The 21,849-nt window shown below is 43.1% G+C and overlaps 1 protein-coding gene across 2 annotated transcripts in view; it reads right to left on the bottom strand.

The window, feature by feature from the left end:
• Positions 1 to 21,849, bottom strand: part of KIAA1549 (KIAA1549 ortholog) — a 144,351-nt gene that overhangs the window by 28,850 nt on the left and 93,652 nt on the right. For both annotated transcript variants that reach the window (XM_059933253.1, XM_059933252.1), the window contains 4 exons: positions 10,801 to 11,003; positions 7,935 to 8,158; positions 6,809 to 6,962; positions 1,055 to 1,372 (listed from right to left, as the gene is read on the bottom strand). In XM_059933253.1, coding sequence (XP_059789236.1) covers positions 1,055 to 1,372; positions 6,809 to 6,962; positions 7,935 to 8,158; positions 10,801 to 11,003 — 899 coding nt within the window. The remainder of the gene's footprint in view (positions 1 to 1,054; positions 1,373 to 6,808; positions 6,963 to 7,934; positions 8,159 to 10,800; positions 11,004 to 21,849) is intronic.

The raw sequence follows: 21,849 nt of genomic DNA, 5'->3' as shown, positions 1-21,849 counted from the left end.
AAACAAATGAGAGAAGCTTAAACAGATAGCAGCTATAGTCAAATTCATTTTATCACCGAGTTTTGTTCTGTATCATCCATTTCCTTAAAGATTATAAACTACCAGTTACAATTATATACCAACTGTAATTATGAAGTAGTTTAATACTTATTGTTGAAACAATCTATATTTTTATATTTAAGACAACAATGACTAGATTGAATATTTTTCCCCTGCATGGTAGCCTTTATCTATACCTCAGGCCCACCATGCCTTGAAGGAAACAATCTATTGCAAAGAGCATACTTTCAAAATTCATACCAATTTCAGAGATGAAAATTCTTTTAACATATGTTTATTATCACCCAATTTAACCTTAATATAGTTAACAAAATTAGAGGAACCCTGTATAAACACTCCTTGAAGAAGAAATTTAAATTGTAACCTATTAACATCTTTCCGGAGTCAAATGTTTCAGTCTGATCGTTTAATCTGAAATTAGCAAAAAATAATATTTATTGCTACATCCTTGAGTTCTACTTCTTCTCCGTGACTTGAGAAGGTACATTTGAAAGGTCTGACTGAATATGAAAAAAATAAAGGATCACAAAGACAGATGAAACACTGAAATGTCAACTCCCAAGATGGAAATCTGGTATTTGAAAATGACTGTGCTTGGCTACTTGTGGACTAGCTGCCTACACTCCCAGACCCTCGCCTCACCTCTTCAGTCCCAGGTGGGCTACACAAAAAAACTTAATGATTCTAGCACATTCTTAACTGTACCTCTTATGGAGACATCAATGAGAATATATTTTGACACATACTCCACCTATATGTCATGACAATGAAGGGAACTCAGGAAGATACCTCCACAAAACACCTGAGTTGCACAAAAGAATGCTTTCAACACTGAGAATTAACCTAGAAGATAATAAAAACTAAGACTCATCATCCAAGCTTTAATTCCAATCAAATCCAACAAGAGTATTGCAGGGATCCTGAAAACGAGGCAGTCAGGCAACAAATCTCCGACATCTTGCCCATAAGAGAATTCTAGAAGGTCCACACTTACACTGCATGGGTTGTTGGCCGTCTGGGCTGGGCTGTAGAAGGACCCCCACTGGGTGGCTCGTCTCTCTTCCCGGGAAGGGGTGCTGTTCACAGGCAGGCCGGCTGGGACCCCAGGGCCTGCAGCCGCAGTGTTAGGGGGCTGGCTGCTGGGGGCCACGAGGGCAAAAGCATCATCCAGGAGGGAGTGCATGGTCTGCCGCGCCTCCTCGATGGACGGCTGGGGCGGGACGTACTGGGAGGCCGGGAAGGGCAGGCCTGGATACCTCCCCAGCTCAGCTGAAGACGGCGTCTGCACATCTGCTGGGAGGTCGGGATCAGACTACAGCGGGGGAAACAGCAAAGTGAAGAATCAGACACGAGCTTCTGTGGAGACCCAAAAACAAAACTCTAGGACTAAAAAAGAATTTAACAATTTTCACTGACATTGAGGAATGGGTTCACCGTAAGAATTTTTCAAATCACAGCTGAGGAATGTGCATTACCTTTCATGGGGGCAAAAAGTTTGAATCAGAAGAAAGAAAAACGTAAAAATATTCAACAGACGTTTGTCCAGCAAAACTCAATCAACTCCCTGAAATGTATCTCAGTACCTGGAAGTGCACATTTTTTCCTGAAAGCCCCTAGCAACCAAAAACGATGTGTCAGAGTCTATATACTAAAATACCTAGTTGACTTTCCCTAGATACAGAAACCCAAAACTAAAGCAGTCTATTGACTATTAATAATAGGAAGAATAGCCCTATACACCCACAAAAGAGTTCAAAGGCACCATGATATTACAACTATGTGTGTATAAACCATTTAAATACCTATTACGACAACTCTTTACAAACAGTAAATAGTGTCAATTATTTGTTCAGAAACTACTTCTTTTAAATGGTGGTATCCCTGGATAACATGAGTCAACAAGAAAAGTTTAAATTATATTCTATACCCACTGTCTAAGAGGCAGGGACATAAGTAACAATTAAGATTTTTTAAAAATCTTATTTCCTGATACTACCTTCTGAGCCAAATGTGGTCATAATATACACTCGGTAAACTGTAAGAGACAAAACAAGGAACCAATGGAAAAAGAGGCCTTTCTGGTCTCAGTGGCCCCAGAAGCCCAAACATCACAATGACTACAACTGACACACTGAAAAGAGAAGAGGTTCTGCTCAAGGGGCTGGTGACCCCATGCCCTCTATGAAGAAGGGTGGGTGCCTTTTTCTGGAATGCTCTGCTTGCCCTACTAGTCCACGGTTTAGATTTGCTCGTTGGATCACTCTACATGAGGGCCAAAGGAAGGCATTCCCATATCTGTTTGGATCAGTGAGTCTCTTACAAAGAAAATCTCTATTGCAGAGACACATCCTTCCTCTTAGCCAACTGTCTAAAATGCTTCCTAATGACTATGGTCTGTCCAGCAATGATCCGTTATTATTCACACCAGCGTCAAACACTTAAGAGCAGCAGCTGCTTAACTCCAAACAGAGAGAAAACCAGATAACGGACTGGCAAACCCACCAACAGCTCACAGACCTGTTCTGCTTAGCCCGCACCAGTCTTTAAAAAACAGATGGCCAATATTTTAAAAATCTGAAAATTTCCTACTAAAACTCAGAGTTCCGGATTCTCTTGGCAGACCTGGAAGCCCTGGCATCACTGGGCCCTCACCCTCTACAGAAACAAGTGCCACTAGGTAGAGACCGCCCCCCCCGAGACAGGCAGGTGCTCTGCCCTTCACAACAGCGAGTGGATGGTCTCACTCCAAGGTACAATACACACTTAGTCCTGTGAGGCTGTTTCTCCGAAACACAATATCCCAGTAAAGTTCTACTAAATGACTTCATCATCAAGGTAAGGATTTGGGGCCCCAAAGGTCTCTGGTTTATGACATAGCATTGGAAAGACTCTGTGTTCCTCTCCTTACAAGGTGCAAAAAAGGGCCCACACGCAAGCCCTTCTTCCGTTCTTGGTTTTCTCGAGGAGCAGACGGGGAAGAATGTAGTCAGCAGAGAGCCCCCAACCTAACACTTCATGGAGAAGAGGAGAAGCATGTTTGTAAAAACATCCTACTGGTAAGTAAGAGGGTCTCTCCAAAGCCAGAAGTGATGTTCCTGGCGGTGGTTCCAGAAGCTGACTGGGTAACCACACTGCAAGGAAGACAGCGGTGTGGCCACAGCCTAAACCGAGATTCCAAGGTGGGGGACAAACCCTACATACACTTGAAGAGAGTCCCGAAGAGCTATAGCCACTGCCAGTCTCACCCTCAGTAGCCATAACTTTAAAGAAGGTTTAACTTTTACAGCAAGAGAGACATGTTGTGAAGGTGTGAAGTGAGGTCCCCTAGGCATCTCACTGATCCCATGAATCCTGCCGAGAAGGCAAAGAACTACAGAGCCGTGATGTCAGAGTTTCCTGTTCTCTGGTCTTCTTGCTGCCTCTGCACTTCGCAGGCTAGACTATTAGCAACCTGCAGGCCAAGAAGAGGTCTTGTTCATTTTCCTATGTCCCAACATCCAGCACAGTATTTCACATGTAGATGGTACTTAATAAGAAATGAATAACTGTGATCTTCAGAAGCTGAGATTTACCCAGGATCCCTGAGTTGGAATTTGAATTCCATTCTCTTGAATCCAAGTTTGATGACTTTGTTTTAATTTATTTTATTTATTTATTTTTGGCTGCGTCGGGTCTTTGTTGCTGCGCACGGGCTTTCTCTAGTTGCGGCGAGTGGGGGCTACTCTTCCTTGTGGTGCGCAGGCTTCTCGTTGCGGTGGCTTCTCTTGTTGCGGAGCACGGGCTCTAGGCGCACAGGCTTCAGCAGCTGTGGCTCGCGGGCTCTAGAGCGCAGGCTCAGAAGTTGTGGCGCACAGGCTTAGCTGCTCCATGGCACGTGGCATCTTCCTGAACCAGGGCTCGAACCCGTGTCCCCTGCGTTGGCAGGCAGATTCTTAACCACTGTGCCACCAGGGAAGCCCCCAAGTTTGATGACTTTGATATTCAACTTGTTTCCTTTGCACAGATACATGTTCACCTATCACTCCTCAGAAATACATGAGAACTTTTTTACCTTTAGTCATCAGAGATGATGTATTCTGGTGCCTCTTCGCAATCCTTTGTATTATAAGAGAGTGATCATGCACCATGGTTGGCCCAGGACAAGCTCAGTTCATGCTTGTTGTCCTAGGATAATTAACAGCATCTCCTTTCACCCTCACAAGTGTCTGGCTTGGATAATAAATTATATCGGCATTGACAAACTTCCATAAAGGGCCAGAGAGTAAATAGTTTAGGCTTTGTGAGCCATACAGCTACTCAACTCTGCCACTGTAGCAAGAGCAGCCATAGATAACACAAAAATGATGGGTGTGGCTGTGTTCCAATAAAACTTTATTTACAAAAGCAGACAGCAGGCCGGATTTGCCTGAGGGTCAATGTCTGCTGAGGCTTGAATTACAATAGTAGCCCTAGTTACAAGAAATCCAGAAATATTTCTTTCACCTCAGGAGAACAGAGCTCTCAAGAAGAAGATATTTTGAGGCGAAAGCATAAAATTCAAGATAGTTCAAAAACATGTATGTCTAGTATAACCTTCAAGATGAAATACTACCTAAGAAAAGGTGAGTTCCCAAAAAGGCATTATCTGTGAAGGTATATGTTTCATCAGACTCAGACTTAGAAAACAAACTTATGGTTACCAAAGGGGAAAGGTGGGGGGAGGCATAAATTAGGAGGTTGGGATTAACATATACAACAAGGACCTATTGTACAGCACAGGGAACTCTACTCCATCTTCTGTAATAACCTATATGGGAAAAAATATCTGAAAAAGAATAGATATATGTATATGTATAACTGAATCACTTTGCTGTACAGCTGAAACTAACACAATATTGTAAATGAACTATACTAAACAAAAATCATACAATATAAGCATTAAAAAAAAGAAAATATATGTTTCAGAATTTTTAGGGAGAGAAAGTAAAAAGTCCATCTGAGGAAGAATTTCCTATTAGGGAATCTTTGAAAAATGGAGCCACGTGGGATGAAGCAGCTGATTGAGGTAGTGTTCTCCAGGGAAGGGCTTCTTCCCACCAGCTGAGGGAGGAACCTCTGTGCTTTCTGCTAAGAAAAAAAGCAAGGAGAAAAAGGACAGTCTGGGCCACCATGAAAGAGGCCTGATTTATGGTCATTGAGAGGGCAAGGGCAGGACAGGTTATTCCCTCACAAAACTCAGTGGCACTGGACGATGGAACTCAGGGCTACTGACAAAAGAACGTGCAGGACTGCAAAGGCTCTCCTACAGATTCGTCTCAGAGAAGGAGCCCTGGGCTCTGGAAGCCAAGAGGGAAGAAGAAATGCTCCCCCTTCTTCTGCTCATTGGTTTCACACAACAGGATCTCTGAGATCCCGGAGGAGACAAAAACGAAAGCTCCAGGGGACCATCCTGGGGAGCCAAGGGAAAAGCCCTCCCCAGATCAAGCCAAACACCACAGACGCCCAAACACCTGTCCAAAAACACGGCAGCGGCTCAGGAGCGCCATCTACTGTGAGAACTGCCTGAGGTTCCCCCACCTGAGGAATTCATTCACAGCCTTCAGAAAGGATTCCTTCATTCTGTTGGGGAGCAAAGCAGCCTAATTTGTAGACCTTCCAACCCGCGGGAATCACACCAATCCTCATGAGCCAGTTACGAAGGGATGGTCAGTCTCAGGACACCAGAAACACAGTAAGTTCCAAAGGAAAAGCCTGGTTCTTTCAGATGATCATGACTCAATTATATTTAGCCCCAATGTCAGTATGGTATTTAGCACATATGTGTAATTATGTTTAGTGTCTCTCAGTGTTAGTTATTTGTGTAATTTGAGAGATAAAATATAAAACTCAAATAAGAAATCACTGGTTACATAAGCTCTAACTGAAGTGATCATGTACATCACAAACTCCTTCTCCAAGGATGTGTTTTTGCTAATTTCTCTCTAAGAAGGATAGCTCTGTAACTTTGCCTCCGGAAGGAGAAAGGTGGTCTTGTGCAACGACAAAGGGCTTCACCCTGGCACAGGGCTACAGACGTGCACTGTGTGTCCCCGGTGCTGCCAGACACACTGGGAACGTGGGGCTCCTGCTCTGTCTTGGGGTGTCTTTGTGTCTGTATTTCTCACAGCCCCTTGGGGAGGCTGGCCCTTTCTTCCCTGCTCAGTGAGGTCTGTATGTGTCTTAATGCTGTCAACGTCTGCTTTAACACTACAAGCAACTCTGTGCCCCTTTCCTTTAGAAAAAATTGTTTAACTCCCTATTTCTTAACTTCCATTAAACTCTTTCTTCCATCTTAAAACTAGATATATATATTAGCAAATGTAATATCCTCTTAGCACTCCAAGAACAGAAGATGGGACAAAACCCTAAATGTCCCTCCTACCACCATGAAACCCAAACAACTCTCTGATGAAGGAAAGAAAAAAGAAACTTTCTGGATGCTTCTCTCTGTTTTCCAATTGACCTCAAGAAGTTGCCATTCTGAAGCCTGAGGACAGGGTTTGCTTATAGGAAGTAAAAACACTGAGTGTGTTTCCAGAGGGCTCCCCCAGCAGCCCCTTGGTCTCTATGACTCAAGTCTCTCTTCAGAGGAACTGCCCACCCCTTCCCCACCCTCCATGCCTCACAACCTAGCTGGCCCTGGCGCATCACCTACTGGGCATCACCACCACCCAGGGCAGCAGCCACCTCTCCCTAAGAGTGACCAGAAGCCAGGCTCGACGTTACGCACCGGGCAACCAATATAGGCAGAGTTGTGGACACCAGGGGGCCGTTTGTAAGTGCCGTCGCTGTCTGTGGTGATAAGTCTGTCCTTCTCAGCATCTCCGGGGCAGCCATTGACCTGATGTTTCCGGCGTGGTTTAGGAGAACGTTTTATCCTGGAGCTGCCGGGAGAAAAGAGAGGTTATCTTCATAGGGAATAACCTTCCGGCCATGGGCTCATCAACTAAACGCCAAATATTTTCTGAGCACCTAGGACCCGCTAGCCACTGTAGTAAACACCCCACAGGATACAAACAATGTGTAAGACACAGTCTCTGCTCTAAGAAAGCTCACGGTCCACCTGGGCAGACTGTACTAAACACAGGGAACAAGAGAGAATAATATCATCACTGGCTACCTGTGTCCTGATCTAGGTCTTGAGGAATGAGTAGGATCTGCGGACAGGGAGGAAAGTGGGGACCGTGTGGAAGGCCAGAAACAGGAATGCAGATGAATGTTTAGGGGGCAATGAGGCCACCGCCTAGGGGGCGGCAGTTCCTCTGTGCTGCTGGGTGGTGGGGAGCAGCTGGGTGAAAGGCAGCGCCCCGCTAGGTACAGGAGCCCAGGGTCCAGCCGGCAGGCAGCCCAAGTCAGCACAGGTGTGAGCAGAGCAAGACACAAACAAGAGCTGATCTCACAGAAAATGCCTCTACGTTAGGGGGCAAGGGTCTGGGAGACCAAGAGACTGAGACTCTGAGGGCGGCTGTGCGATAAGGAACGAGAGATCCAAAAAAAAGAAAAGAAAAGAAATGGGAGATTCGCCCGGCTGAACTGGAGACCAAGCACAGGAGGTGGAGATGCTGGGGGTGAGAGCTGAAGAAGAGAGGCAGGAGGAGGGAGCCATGGAGCAGCCTCAGAAGGAAGGCGCCACCTTTTCAGAAGTCTGAATTCCAGGAGACACGAAACCCAGGGAAGTGCTCCAGGGCCACTGGGGCGGAATGAACGCAGCCTTCACCACAGGTGACCTCCAGGCGGGATGGCGGCCTCCCAGCCTACACAGCCTGGACTCGCTTCCAGAGACTTCTCCCCGCCCCCTCCACAGCCGAGCCCTTGTACCCCTGCAGCAGGGGCCCCTGGCTCGGCTCGGGGCCCACCTCTTCCTGGGCTCTATGAACACGGAGGGCACGCTGGCCGTGGGGTCCAGGATCTTGTCGATCTGCATCTGCGCCCTGCGGTACACGCGGTGCCGCTCCCGCGTGTCTCCCGACGACAGCTCGTCCAGCACCGGGAACTCGTAGTGCCCGCGGCGCTTGGCGCGGAGCCGGATCTTGTTCCGATGGTGCTCGATCTCCGACTTGTGCCGCAGCGCTGTCTGGATCTGGGAAACGAGACAGACGGAACGTTCTGACGGTCTCTGGGACCACGCAGAGAAAGCAGCTGGGAGGCCTTCCTGCGACTCTCCTCCCCCCGCCCCCGGCTGCCCTAGGCTCCCACAAGGCCCCGAAGGGGTGACAGGGACAGGCACACCCACACGGGGCGCGGGGAACCTCCATCATCCGGAGCTGTATCCCCACACTCCACGTGATGGGTGTGACGGCGGAAGCCGTGGTATCGGCCCCCAAAGAGGGCAAAAGAACTCAAACCCGGGAAACAGGCCAGGGGCAACTCTGAAGATACTGAGGAACAGTGACAACTATATTTCATACTCTCCGAGAAAAGAGTAAATATTTTCCACACCCAATTAATATTCCTACTTTAGAGATTTTTAAATTAAGACAGAGTGAAAGAAGGTATTTGCATTATACAATAAAATACCCATTTACTAATGATCTTTAGTGTCACCAAAACAAGCCCCCTGCCATGAGACACCCCTCCTCAAAGAGCAAAATCAACACGTATGGAAACACAGCCTCGCTGGCTACAAGGGGCCTGAACTAGGTCTCCAAGAGCCGGCTGGTTCTGAAGCAGGGGAGGGAGGGAAGTGGGCAGAGGGTGTGCAGGGCAGGCACCAAGGTGCTGAGGGCCAGAAGCAGGAATGTGGATGCAGGTCTGGGGGAACGAGGCCACAGCTCCGGGAGCGGCAGGTCGGCTGAGCTGTCGGGGAGAGCAGACGGGGAATGCTTTCCCTCATGGAGGTGCATCCCCTCGTTTTCCAAGCCCTTACCCCTGCTTCAGAGGACTTAACAGCAAGCGAGATGGAGACAGAGGGAAAAAAGGGAAACCAAACTAGGAATCCGACTGGGAGAAGAGAGCAGGACCAACGTCTAAGACAAGGCGGAAGGCTCCTGGCCACGCCACAGTGGACGAGAAGCCACGTACTCCTTGAGCCTGCTTGAGAGGGAGGGTCAGGTGGAGGAGATTCTTGACAACTTCCCAGCAGGAGAATTCAGCAAGCCCCTCTTACTCTATCAGGATCTAATTGTTCTTTAAAATACATGAGGTCCCCACAGGAGGACCAAGACATGCTAGGAATCTGCACCAGAAGCTCCTAATAAGAAAACGTTTCCACTGAGATGTATGGAGCCTATAGGTAGGTGCACCAGTACTGATAATGCCTCTTGTTCTTAACTTGGGTTTTCACTTTATGCTTTATAATCAATATATATGTTTCCCATACCATATGTATGCATCAAATACATTTTAAAGATAGTAAAAGAAAAAAGGGGCGATGAGTGCTATCACCGCACTGGTGAGCTCATTCTCTTCTTTTTTTGGCCACACGGAGAACCCACTCCAGGGTGCTTACTCACGGCCGTGTGAGGCACATGCAACGCAGGACTGATGGGGAGAGGTCTAGGCTAGGACCGGGGTCCTGCAGCGCCAGGGCTCCCGAGCATCCGTGAGAAGGAACAAGCACGTGTCCCCTTGAACCCATGACGCACGTTCTTCTGGTCACGTCCTTGGCAAGGAGCCAATGAGGTGTGGAGAGGAGAGTGTGTAAGAACTCTTGCTAAGACTTCTGTAAGATGATCCACTTTAAGGATTCAACTGTGTCCATTATTACTTCACCTGGCAGAACTCACAAGAGCAGCAGGTGTTTCTTAGAGGCAAGAAACTGACAGTCATGATGCTACCATGTGTGCAACCCTGAACAGCATTCATTCCACTCATGGTCCAGCCCAGGTCAAACTCCTCAAGTTCAAGTTAACAGTGACCTGACCTGGCCTTCTGGTTCCCCAAATCTTAGGAGGAAAGCAGATCTAACTCACTGTTCCAGGAGTCACTGGAAATACAGTTTCTTCCCAAGACTTACCTAGATATTTGGGGCCAGAGCAGATCTATCAGGGATCACAGAGTCTACTGTGGTCCCAAGATTACCCCACATTCAACGATTCACTAGGAGAACTCTCCGGACTCAGAATGTTAAGTCCAATTTATTACAGCAAAAGGATACAAAGCAAAATCAGCACAGAGGAATGGCACACAGGGTGAGGTCTGGAGGAAACCAGGCACATCTTCCAAGAGTCCTTTCCCAGAAAAGTCATGCAGGATGTGAATTCCTCCAGCAACGAGTTGTGACAACACATGTGAAACGTCTACCAGGGAAGCTCATTAGAGACTCAATGCCCAGGACATTTACTAGAGGCCGGTCACACAGGCACCCTCTGCCTAGCAGGTACCAAAATTCCAGACTCCCAGAAGAAAGAGTTGTTCAGCATAAATCATGTTGCTTGTACAAACAGTTTAGGCACGGCGAGCCACTCCATTCTGGGAATGGTGGGAATCTTTCCAAGATCCAAATCCCCAAACCCCAGCCATGGGCTAAGGTGGACTTTTTACAGATAGCCGCCCCTGGTCTTTAATCTGCACATCCACCAGTGTGCCTACTGGTGTCCTTGAATGGTATCTGATCTAAAAACACTGAGTACCAGATTTAATATTAAGAACATCTGTGAGCAGCTCATATCTTTAGCTCATATTTTTGACACTAACTTTCATTTTTAAGCAGTGACCAAATCAGGATCTAAGGTGTTTTTTTTTTTTTTTTTTACTAATGTACTTTTTCATAAAACCAAATACCTCTTTGTTAATTTTGTTGGTTTCTGCCACTCGGTCGGCCAGTATGGGGTGCGGAACTGGAGGTGCTGGGATGGGCTGCATGGCGATCAGCTGAATCTTATTGGGGACCCGCCGACTGGCCTCCGAGGAGCGGGAGATCCTGTCCACGTGCTCGAAGATGGAGGCTGACGAATGCTGCTCGTTCCCCGAGCTGGGTGCTGCCCCTGGAACAGAAGGAAAAGCAAAGTTAAGAAATAAAAGTCATTGTAAAGAAAGAGCAAATCATCACAATTATGGATTTCTTAAAGAATCGTCAGAGGGGCCCCTGACCAAAAACATATCCCCAACTCCATGGCAGAGTACTTGAAATGTCACTATTCGAGCTTAAATTGTCTGGGTTAAGTAGTGTCTCCTTCAGCCTTATTACAAATTACAAATATCCGTAGGCAGGATATGAAAACCACTATGACATTTTGTGCCCCAAAGGGTCCTGTTTTGTCTAAAGGTGTTTCAAAGTCTTCAGTAAGACAGGGTAAAGGACAGGAGAAGCCTGACGTGGGTAGGCCAGTAGCAATTTAAGAACTTGGAGGACAACACTTATGGCAGCTCTGAATGTCCATGCTCATTTGAAGTGATATAAATTTAGTTGCAAGGCAATTATACTGTTGAGATAACAAAAGACCAGGGGATTGTGGACCTGCCGGCAAGTACCGGTGAATGATTAAGGCTTCTGGCTTTTCAGTTCTGATGAAGAAAGAAAATGAAGAGTTAGGAGAAGAAAAAGCTGCTGCCTGCACGGAATTAGTTCCCACTTTAAAAACAGATGAAGAGAACACTGAAAAATGGTTAAAAGGGTAAATTGTATAGTATGTGTATTTTACCACAATGAATTATTTTAAGTAACCAGAACTGCAAAGAAGAAAAATATTCAAATGTATAGAAAAAAAGATAGAAAAACACTTTTAAGAGAGACTGTATCTTGGTATAATGAGTAATGTTCTCTAATTTCTTATTTTCTGTAATGTGGATTTTCTCTAGTCAGTATTACTTTTATAAAAGAAATAATCCTAATAAACTCTAATTTTAAAAAGGCAAAGAAGGTCTTCCCTGGTGGTGCAGTGGTTGGGATTCTGCCTGCAAATGCAGGGGACACGGGTTCGAGCCCTAGTCGGGGAAGATCCCACATGCCGCGGAGCAACTAGGCCACAACTACTGAGTCCGCGTGCCACAACTACTGAGCCCACGTGCCACAACTACTGAAGCCCACACGCCTAGAGCCCGTGCTCCGCAACAAGAGAAGCCACCGCAATGAGACGCCCACGAACCGCAACGAAGAGTAGCCCCCACTCACCGCAACTAAAGAAAGCCCGCATGCAGCAACAAAGACCTAATGTAGCCAAAAATAAATTTAAAAAAAAAATTTTTTTTTAAAGGCAAAGAAAGAGATGAAGAGGGGCTGAATGGATAGAAAGAACTCTCCAGTTAGACACACTAAGATCCCTGATGCCCTCCCTCTAAGCCACAGGTCACCTCTGGACACTCTGGACACTGCTTGAAAATAAATGGCCAACAGGCCAAGAGAAGGAGTGAAGGCATGCCGAAACTGTTTTTAAACAAAAGCCTAAGGTTTGAAACCTCGAGCATAAGTGAAAAATATACAGGTTTCCCCTCAGTGTAAAAAAAGTGTTGAGCAAGAGGGCAGACAGCAGAAGCAAGAAGAACTACAATCCTGCAGCCTGTGGAACAAAAACCACATTCACAGAAAGACAGACAAGATGAAAAGGCAGAGGGCTATGTACCAGATGAAGGAACAAGATAAAACCCCAGAAAAACAACTAAATGAAGTGGAGATAGGCAACCTTCCAGAAAAAGACTTCGCAATAATGATAGTGAAGATGATCCAGGACCTCGGAAAAATAATGGAGGCAAAGATCGAAAAGATGCAAGAAATGTTTAACAAAGACCTAGAAGAATTAAAGAACAAACAATACAATAAGTGAAATGAAAACTACACTAGAAGGAATCAATAGCAGAATAACTGAGGCAGAAGAACAGATAAGTGACCTGGAAGACAGAATGGTGGAATTCACTGCTGTGGAACAGAATAAAGAAAAAAGAATGAAAAGAAATGAAGACAGCCTAAGAGAGCTCTGGGACAACATTAAACGCAACAACATTCGCATTATAGGGGTCCCAGAAGGAGAAGAGAGAGAGAAAGGATCAGAGAAAATATGTGAAGAGATTATAGTCGAAAACTTCCCTAACATGGGAAAGAAAATAGCCACCCAAGTCCAGGAAGCACAGAGAGTCCCATACAGGATAAACCCAAGGAGAAACATGCCAGGACACATAGTAAACAAACTGGCAAAAATTAAAGACAAAGAAATATTATTAAAAGCAGCAAGGGAAAAACGACAAATAACATACAAGGGAAATCCCATAAGGTTAACAGCTGACTTATCAGCAGAAACTCTACAAGCCAGAAGGGAGTGGCATGATATACTTAAAGTGATGAAAGGGAAGAACTTACAACCAAGATTACTCTACCCGGTAAGGATCTCATTCAGATTCGATGGAGAAATCAAAAGCTTTACAGACAAGCAAAAGCTAAGAGAATTCACCACCACCAAACCAGCTCTACAACAAATGCTAAAGGAACTTCTCTAAGTGGGAAACACAAGAGAAGAAAAGGACCTACAAAAACAAACACAAAACAATTAAGAAAATGGTAATAGGAACATACATATCGATAATTACCTTAAACTTGAATGGATTAAATGCTCCAACCAAAAGACACAGGCTTGCTGAATGAATACAAAACAAGACCCATATATATGCTGTCTACAAGAGACGCACTTCAGACCTAGGGACACATTCAGACTGAAAGTGAAGGGATGGAAAAAGATATTCCATGCAAATGGAAATCAAAAGAAAGCTGGAGTAGCTATACTCATATCAGATAAAATAGACTATAAAATAAAGAATGTTACAAGAGACAAGGAAGGACACTACATAATGATCAAGGGATCAATCCAAGAAGAAGATATAACAATTATAAATATATATGCACCCAACATAGGAGCACCTCAATACATAAAGCAAATGCTAACAGCTATAAAAGAGGAAATCGACAGTAACACAATAATAGTGGGGGACTTTAACAGCCCACTTACACCAATGGACAGATCATCTGAAATGAAAATAAGTAACGAAACAGAAGTTTTAAATGACACAACAGACCAGATAGATTTAATTGATATTTATAGGACATTCTATCCAAAAACAGCAGATTACACTTTCTTCTCAAGTGCACACAGAACATTCTCCAGGATAGATCACATCTTGGGTCACAAATAAAGCCTCAGTAAATTTAAGAAAATCGAAATCATATCAGGCATCTTTTCTGATCACAACGCTATGAGATTAGAAATGAATTACAGGGAAAAAAACGTAAAAAGGACAAACACATGGAGGCTAAACAATACGTTACTAAATAACCAAGAGATCACTGAAGAAATCAAAGAGGAAATCAAAAAATACCTAGAGACAAATGACAATGAAAACACGACGACCCAAAACCTATGGGATGCAGCAAAAGCGGTTCTAAGAGGGAAGTTTATAGCTATACAAGCCTACCTAAAGAAACAAGAAAAATCTCAAGTAAACAATCTAACCTTACACCTAAAGAAACTAGAGAAAGAAGAACAAACAAAACCCAAAGTTAGCAGAAGGAAAGAAATCATAAAGATCAGAGCAGAAATAAATGAAATAGAAACAAAGAAAACAATAGCAAAGATCAATAAAACTAAAAGTTGGTTCTTTGAGAAGATAAACAAAATTGATAAGCCATTAGCCAGACTCATCAAGAAAAAGAGGGAGAGGACTCAAATCAATAAAATCAGAAATGAAAAAGGAGAAGTTACAACAGACACCGCAGAAATACAAAGCATCCTAAGAGACTACTACAAGCAACTCTATGCCAATAAAATGGACAACCTGGAAGAAATGGACAAATTCTTAGAAAGGTATAACCTTCCAAGACTGAACCAGGAAGAAACAGAAAATATCAACAGACCAATCACAAGTAATGAAATTGAAACTGTGATTGAAAATCTTCCAACAAACAAAAGTCCAGGACCAGATGGCTTCACAGGTGAATTCTATCAAACATTTAAAGAAGAGCTAACACCCATCCTTCTCAAACTCTTCCAAACAATTGCAGAGGAAGGGACACTCCCAAACTCATTCTATGAGGCCACCATCACCCTGATACCAAAACCAGACAAAGATACTACAAAAAAAGAAAATTACAGACCAATATCACTGATGAATATAGATGCAAAAATCCTCAACAAAATACTAGCAAACAGAATCCAACAACACATTAAAAGGATCATACACCACGATCAAGTGGGATTTATCCCAGGGATGCAAGGATTCTTCAATATACGCAAATCAAGCAATGTGATACACCATATTAACAAATTGAAGAAGAAAAACCATATGCTCATCTCAATAGATGCAGAAAAAGCTTTTGACAAAATTCAGCACCCATTTATGATAAAAACTCTCCAGAAAGGAGGCATATAGGGAACCTACCTCAAAATAATAAAGGCCATATATGACAAACTCACAGCCAACATCGTTCTCAATGGTGAAAAACTGAAACCATTTCCTCTAAGATCAGGTACAAGACATGTTGCCCACTCTCACCGCTATTATTCAACATAGTTTTGGAAGTTTTAGCCACAGCAATCAGAGAAGAAAAAGAAATAAAAGGAATCCAAATTGGAAAAGAAGAAGTAAAACTGTCACTGTTTGCCGATGACATGACACTATACACAGAGAATCCTAAAGATGCTACCAGAAAACTACTAGAGCTAATCAATGAATTTGGTAAAGTAGCAGGATACAAAATTAATGCACAGAAATCTCTTGCATTCCTATACACTAATGATGAAAAATCTGAAAGAGAAATTAAGGAAACACTCCCATTTACCATTGCAAAAACAACAAAAAAATACCTAGGAATAAAGCTACCTAGGGAGACAAAAGACCTGTATGCAGAAAACTATAAGACACTGATGAAAGAAATTAAAGATGATACGAACAGATGGAGAGATATACCATGTTCTTGCATTGGAAGAATCAATATTGTGAAAATGACTATACTACCCAAAGCAATCTACAGATTCAATGCAATCCCTATCAAATTACCAATGGCATTTTTTATGGAACTAGAACAAAAAATCTTAAAATCTGTATGCAGACACAAAAGACCTCGAATAGCCAAAGCAGTCTTGAGAGAAAAAAATGGAGTGGAGGAATCAGACTCCCTGACTTCAGACTATACTATAAAGCTGCAGTAATCAAGACAATATGGTACTGGCACAAAAACGGAAACACAGATCAATGGAACAAGATAGAAAGCCCAGAGATAAACCCACCATGCTCCTATGGTCAACTAATCTATGACAAAGGAGGCAAGGATATACAATGGAGAAAAGACAGTCTCTTCAATAAGTGGTGCTGGGAAAACTGGACAGCTACATGTAAAAGAATGAAATTAGAACACTCACTAACACCATACACAAAAATAAACTCAAAATGGATTCGAGACGTAAATGTAAGACCGGACACTATAAAACTCTTAGAGGAAAACATTGGAAGAATACTCTTTGACATAAATCACAACAAGATCTTTTTTGATCCACCTCCTAAATAAAAACAAAAATAAACAAATGGGGCCTAATGAAATAAAAACAAAAATAAACAAATGGGGCCTAATGAAACTTCAAAGCTTTTGCACAGCAAAGGAAACCATAAACAAGACGAAAAGACAACCCTCAGAATGGGAGAAAATATCCGCAAACGAATCAACGGACAAAGGATTAATCTCCAAAACATATAAACAGCTAGTGCAGCTCAATATTAAAAAAACAAACAACCCAATCCAAAAATGGGCAGAAGACCTAAATAGACATTTCTCCAAAGAAGACATACAGACGGCCACGAAGCACATGAAAAGATGCTCAACATCACTAATTATTAGAGAAATGCAAATCAAAACTACAATGAGGTATCACCTCACACCAGTTAGAATGGGCATCACCAGAAAATCTACAAACAACAAATGCTGGAGAGGGTGTGGAGAAAAGGGAACCCTCTTGCACTGTTGGTGGGAATGTAAATTGATACAGCCACTATGGAGAACAATATGGAGGTTCCTTAAAAAACTAAAAATAGAATTACCATATGATCCAGCAATCCCACTACTGGGCATATACCCAGAGAAAACCGTAATTCAAAAAGACACATGCACCCCAATGTTCATGGCAGCACTATTTACAATAGCCCGGTCATGAGAGCAACCTAAATGCCCATCAACAGACGAATGGATAAAGAAGATGTGGTACATATATACAATGGAATATTAGTCAGCCATAAAAAGGAACGAAATTGGGTCATTTGTTGAGACGTGAATGGATCTAGAGACTGTCATTCAGAGTGAAGTAAGTCAGAAAGAGAAAAACAAATATCGTATATTAACGCATGTATGTGGAGCCTAGAAAAATGGTACAGATGAACCGGTTTGCAGGGCAGAAATTGAGACACAGATGTAGAGAACAAACGTATGGACACCAGGTGGGGAAAGCGGTGGGGGGGTGGGGTTGGTGGTGGGATGAAGTGGGAGATTGGGATTGACATGTATACACTGATGTGTATAAAACTGATGACTAATAAGAACCTGCTGTATAAAAAAATTTTTTTAATTTAAAAATTAAAAAGAGGGCTTCCCTGGTGGCGCAGTGGTTGAGAATCTGCCTGCCAATGCAGGGGACACGGGTTCAAGCCCTGGTCTGGGAAGATCCCACATGCCGTGGAGCGGCTGGGCCCGTGAGCCACAATTACTGAGCCTGCACGTCTGCAGCCTGTGCTCCGCAACAAGAGAGGCCGCGATAGTGGGAGGCCTGCGCACCGCGATGAAGAGTGGACCCCGCTTGCCACAACTAGAGAAAGCCCTCGCACGGAAACGAAGACCCAACACAGCCATAAATTAAAAAATAAAAAAATAAATTAAAAAAAAAAATTAAAAAGAAAAAAGTGTTGAGCAAAGCAGTAAGGAGTAGTAGTTGATATTGTATAGAAGGAATGCACATCAGTGGTACATAAATCTTTGTACTTCCTCTCAGTTTGGATTATATGCATTTGCTATCCCAAGTGATTAGAAATTATGTGCATAGTTCTGTGAATGAAGACATCTCTCTTGTGGAGGAGGCCTACTTCTCTGGATTCAGGCTATTCTCCAGCTTTCTCTCCCTGCCTGGAGGGAGCCTGACCATTTGCACAGTACAAGCACAGCCAGACACCGCCATTCATCCCTGCAGCTACTCAGATTACAGGCAAGAAGCCTAGAAGGAGATAATTAGCTTCACCAGATAAGGCTAGCCTTGCTAACCCAAACTTTTAAAGTGACAGCAAATGTCACAAAGGGTGTCCCATTAAGCTACTGATACCTAAGGCTGAGACTGCTTTCCTCCAGGATGGTAACAAGGTCAGGGTGCAAAGGTGACCAGGAAGAAAGGCCTCTCCCCCCGTGCTGTCTGCCTGCCTGGGTCCAGGGAGCTGCCGGCCTGTGAGTGACTCTTGTCCGTGCCCCATCCCACTCCCCACCTGGATCCTCGCTCTATAATTCACCAACTGCAACAGGAGAAGCAGGGGACATGCAGAAAACCCTCAACTTCTGTACTGCCTGGAACCCAGCCCTTCCAAAAGGCTGAAAAGAGCAGTTTTTTATTTGTCATATTCATATATTATATATACACACATACATATATCTCCATACATATATATAAATAAACTGGGTTATTATATATAGAAATATATATATATAATACATATTATAAACATTTATTTTTATTGTTTGCTATGCATTGCACAATTTTTTTTTTTTTAAAAACTACCTGGATAATAACGACCAATGGAAAGTACAAGGGCTACGTAGAGATCAATACTGTGTGAATCCTGCCTTAAGGCAAGTAGGGACTTTGGATTAAAGTCCTTTCTCTTCAAATATTATAAAACAAACAAAATATATATATATATAAAATGATAGAAATTACAGTATAGGATAATGCCCACAAAGCAGAATGACACAGGAAAAGGCAATCCGAATTACTGAAATACCGAAGCAACAGAACATTTTTAAAGAAATATTAGTTTCATTATCTATAGGTAAATACATCACACTGCATTAATACTAAGCCTGTGACCCACATTAATATCCTGTGAGGCAGGGATCACATCTGTCTCTTCGTCTTCATCCTATCCCAGCACCTAACCCATCACAGGCCCTTAGTAAACATTTGCTAACTGGATGAGTAAATGACTAGCCATCTCAACTAAGTTTATAAAATTCTACCTCAAAGAGGTCTCTGGGAATTCACTATAATGAAAAGAGGAGAGTTATAATTTATGGTCTCAATCATTTTATAAATGTGTCCTCCACAATTACTTGAAAAACTCTGATGTTATATGTAGTCAAAAGAGTCACCCTACAATGTTGTTAAAAATTTAATTTGCTTTGCAAACTCTTTAGCATGTGCAAAAGTAAATGCCAGCTTAGTTCCTATGTGAGAGTCCAAAATCTGGATTTGTTGAATTCAAATTAATGAAGTTCTAACTACTTAAAAATCACAGCCTTGTATACATGCAACCTACGGAGAGCATAAAGAAAATACTCAGCATTTAGCCATCCTTACCTACGTGGTTTATTCCTGATGATAAAGAGAAGACAGAGAAAACTAGAATTATGCCTGGACACAGCACTGGTAGCCTGAACGTAGCTGCCTCCACTTAAGGAACGTGTGTTACTCCAAACCTCAGCCGTCTTCACAACTTTGCTAAGGGGAAGCAGTGGTAATGATGTGACTTATTCTAAAACTGCAATAACTGTGAACGCAGGGACACTGAACACAGAGTGAATAATCTCATAAGGGTCTCGAAGGTTGTAAAGGTATGCAACACGGTCTAGCCACATTCCAAAACTGGTTAGCTGGGAAGGAATAAAGTACAACACTGAATTGACCCAAAACCAAAACAATGGTCTTTTCTCAGCTTCCATTGCAAGGTGGGCCCTGAAAATGCTGGATGACTTGTGACAGCCATTGAAAGCCTTGCCAAGGAGTCTAAAGAGACCCAGCAGCTATGCCACCCGCTGTCGTGAGCAGCAACAGTGGTCCCAGGGCAGCATGCAGGAGGGACCCAGAATGGTTCTCAAGCAATCTTCCGCCTCCATTAATTTGCATTTCATTAGGATTTGCAACACAAGATGGATTTTTATGTGAATTACAAAATAATTTAAAAGCTATGAATAAAAATTCAGAATATTTTTATAGGGTATTTAATTAACTAAGTTCTAGGCAAGCAATAAAACACCTTTATGGCAGCATTAAAATTTTAAAGAAGTAAATAAAGTTTTGCAGGTGAATCGATATTTGTAGTGAGAAAACCATCTTTCTAAAGCATGAAAATAATGTACAAATTCTGGTGCATTTGCAAATCAAAATAGCGGCATCTGAGCTTCTAGGACCCACGAGAACATCTAGCCCTCTTGTCTCCTTCCATGGTCAACTCTGAGTCGAGTCCCAACACTGACATGCTTACTACTTGGATTTTAAATATATGTTGAGAGTGAAATTTGATTTTTGTTAGCCATGTAGAATATACTGGTTCTAATACTATCAGTAAGGACTTAAAAACAGGAACTAAAAGCAAGATTTTCTCAGATATGCAATTAACAGAAATTAAGAAACTCCAGAGCTGATTTTTTTTCCCCAAATATTTCTTTCCCAGAATGAAAATTAGATTTTAATCCTGTCTATCTGAAACAGTACACCTGTTACCATAGTGCTAAATAATTTTTAAGATTCTATGAAATTAGAGCTAAAGAAAAAATTCTTTATTCACCCCTTATTCTAAGGGGTATTTTTTTAACATTAAAAAAGAAACAACTGGAAGAAACTGGAAGGAATCTCAAAAACCAGCTAGTTTAGTCCCACAGGAGCCCCAAAGACTAAGGGACATACAAAGTCACAAACACGACAGTGACAGAACAGGCCCTCCAGCTTCCAACCAGAATCCATTCATTTACAGAATATGGTTCACTCTGTACTGCATCTTTATACAAAGAAATTTGTGATGAAAATATAAGTATAAAAATTACTCTTAAAAATGATATCCTGGAAACTCCCTGGCGGTCCAGTGGTTAGGACTCCACGCTTTCACTGCTAAGGGCCTGGTCAATCCCTGGTAGGGGAGCTAAGATCCCGCAAGTGGCGCAGCCAAATAAATAAATAAATAAAAATAAAAATGATATCCTGAGGCACCTGAAGCATAAATAAAGCTCCAGCAAGTATAAGAGCTGTACCAGCACATTTAACAGAATCTATTCAACTAAAACCAAGCTACCTTGTCATCAGGCCAAAAAATGCTCCAAGTCTACTAAGACCTATGGGCTTAGTTCTACCGCAGGGCATAAGTTTTATGACAATACTCTTTAAAAGGGGAGTGAAGTACAGTTCATACGTGGCCTAAGGAGTTACAGCATCTGACAACACATGTAAATATATGCTAAACCGTCTAATCACACTCAATTATTTCCGGAAGACAGATCTAGGACCAGGACCAAATGTAATGCACTTGGACCTATGAGAAATAATCAACTTTCTAACAGTGACAACTGTGAGACACTTGAACAGGCTCCCAAAAAGGTCACTGAATCCTGGATGCAGTTTTTGAGACTCTGGTTTTAGTTTGATTCCTCCTTGTCCTTCAGAGAGGAAAATCATTAGGAGCCGCCACTAGAGTAGAAGGTGACTGTTAAGGGCTTCCTTGGTGGCGCAGTGGTTGAGAATCTGCCTGCCAATGCAGGGGACACGGGTTCGAGCCCTGGTCTGGGAAGATCCCACATGCCGCGGAGCGACTAGGCCCGTGAGCCACAACTACTGAGCCTGCGCGTCTGGAGCCTGTGCTCCGCAACAAGAGAGGCCGCAACAGTGAGAGGCCTGC

This window comes from Balaenoptera ricei, chromosome 9 (assembly GCF_028023285.1).
Source record: "Balaenoptera ricei isolate mBalRic1 chromosome 9, mBalRic1.hap2, whole genome shotgun sequence".
In the NCBI taxonomy this organism is placed as follows: Eukaryota; Metazoa; Chordata; class Mammalia; order Artiodactyla; family Balaenopteridae; genus Balaenoptera; species Balaenoptera ricei.
The sequence above is the reverse complement of the archived record's forward strand: the minus strand, read 5'-3'. Positions and strand labels throughout refer to the sequence as shown.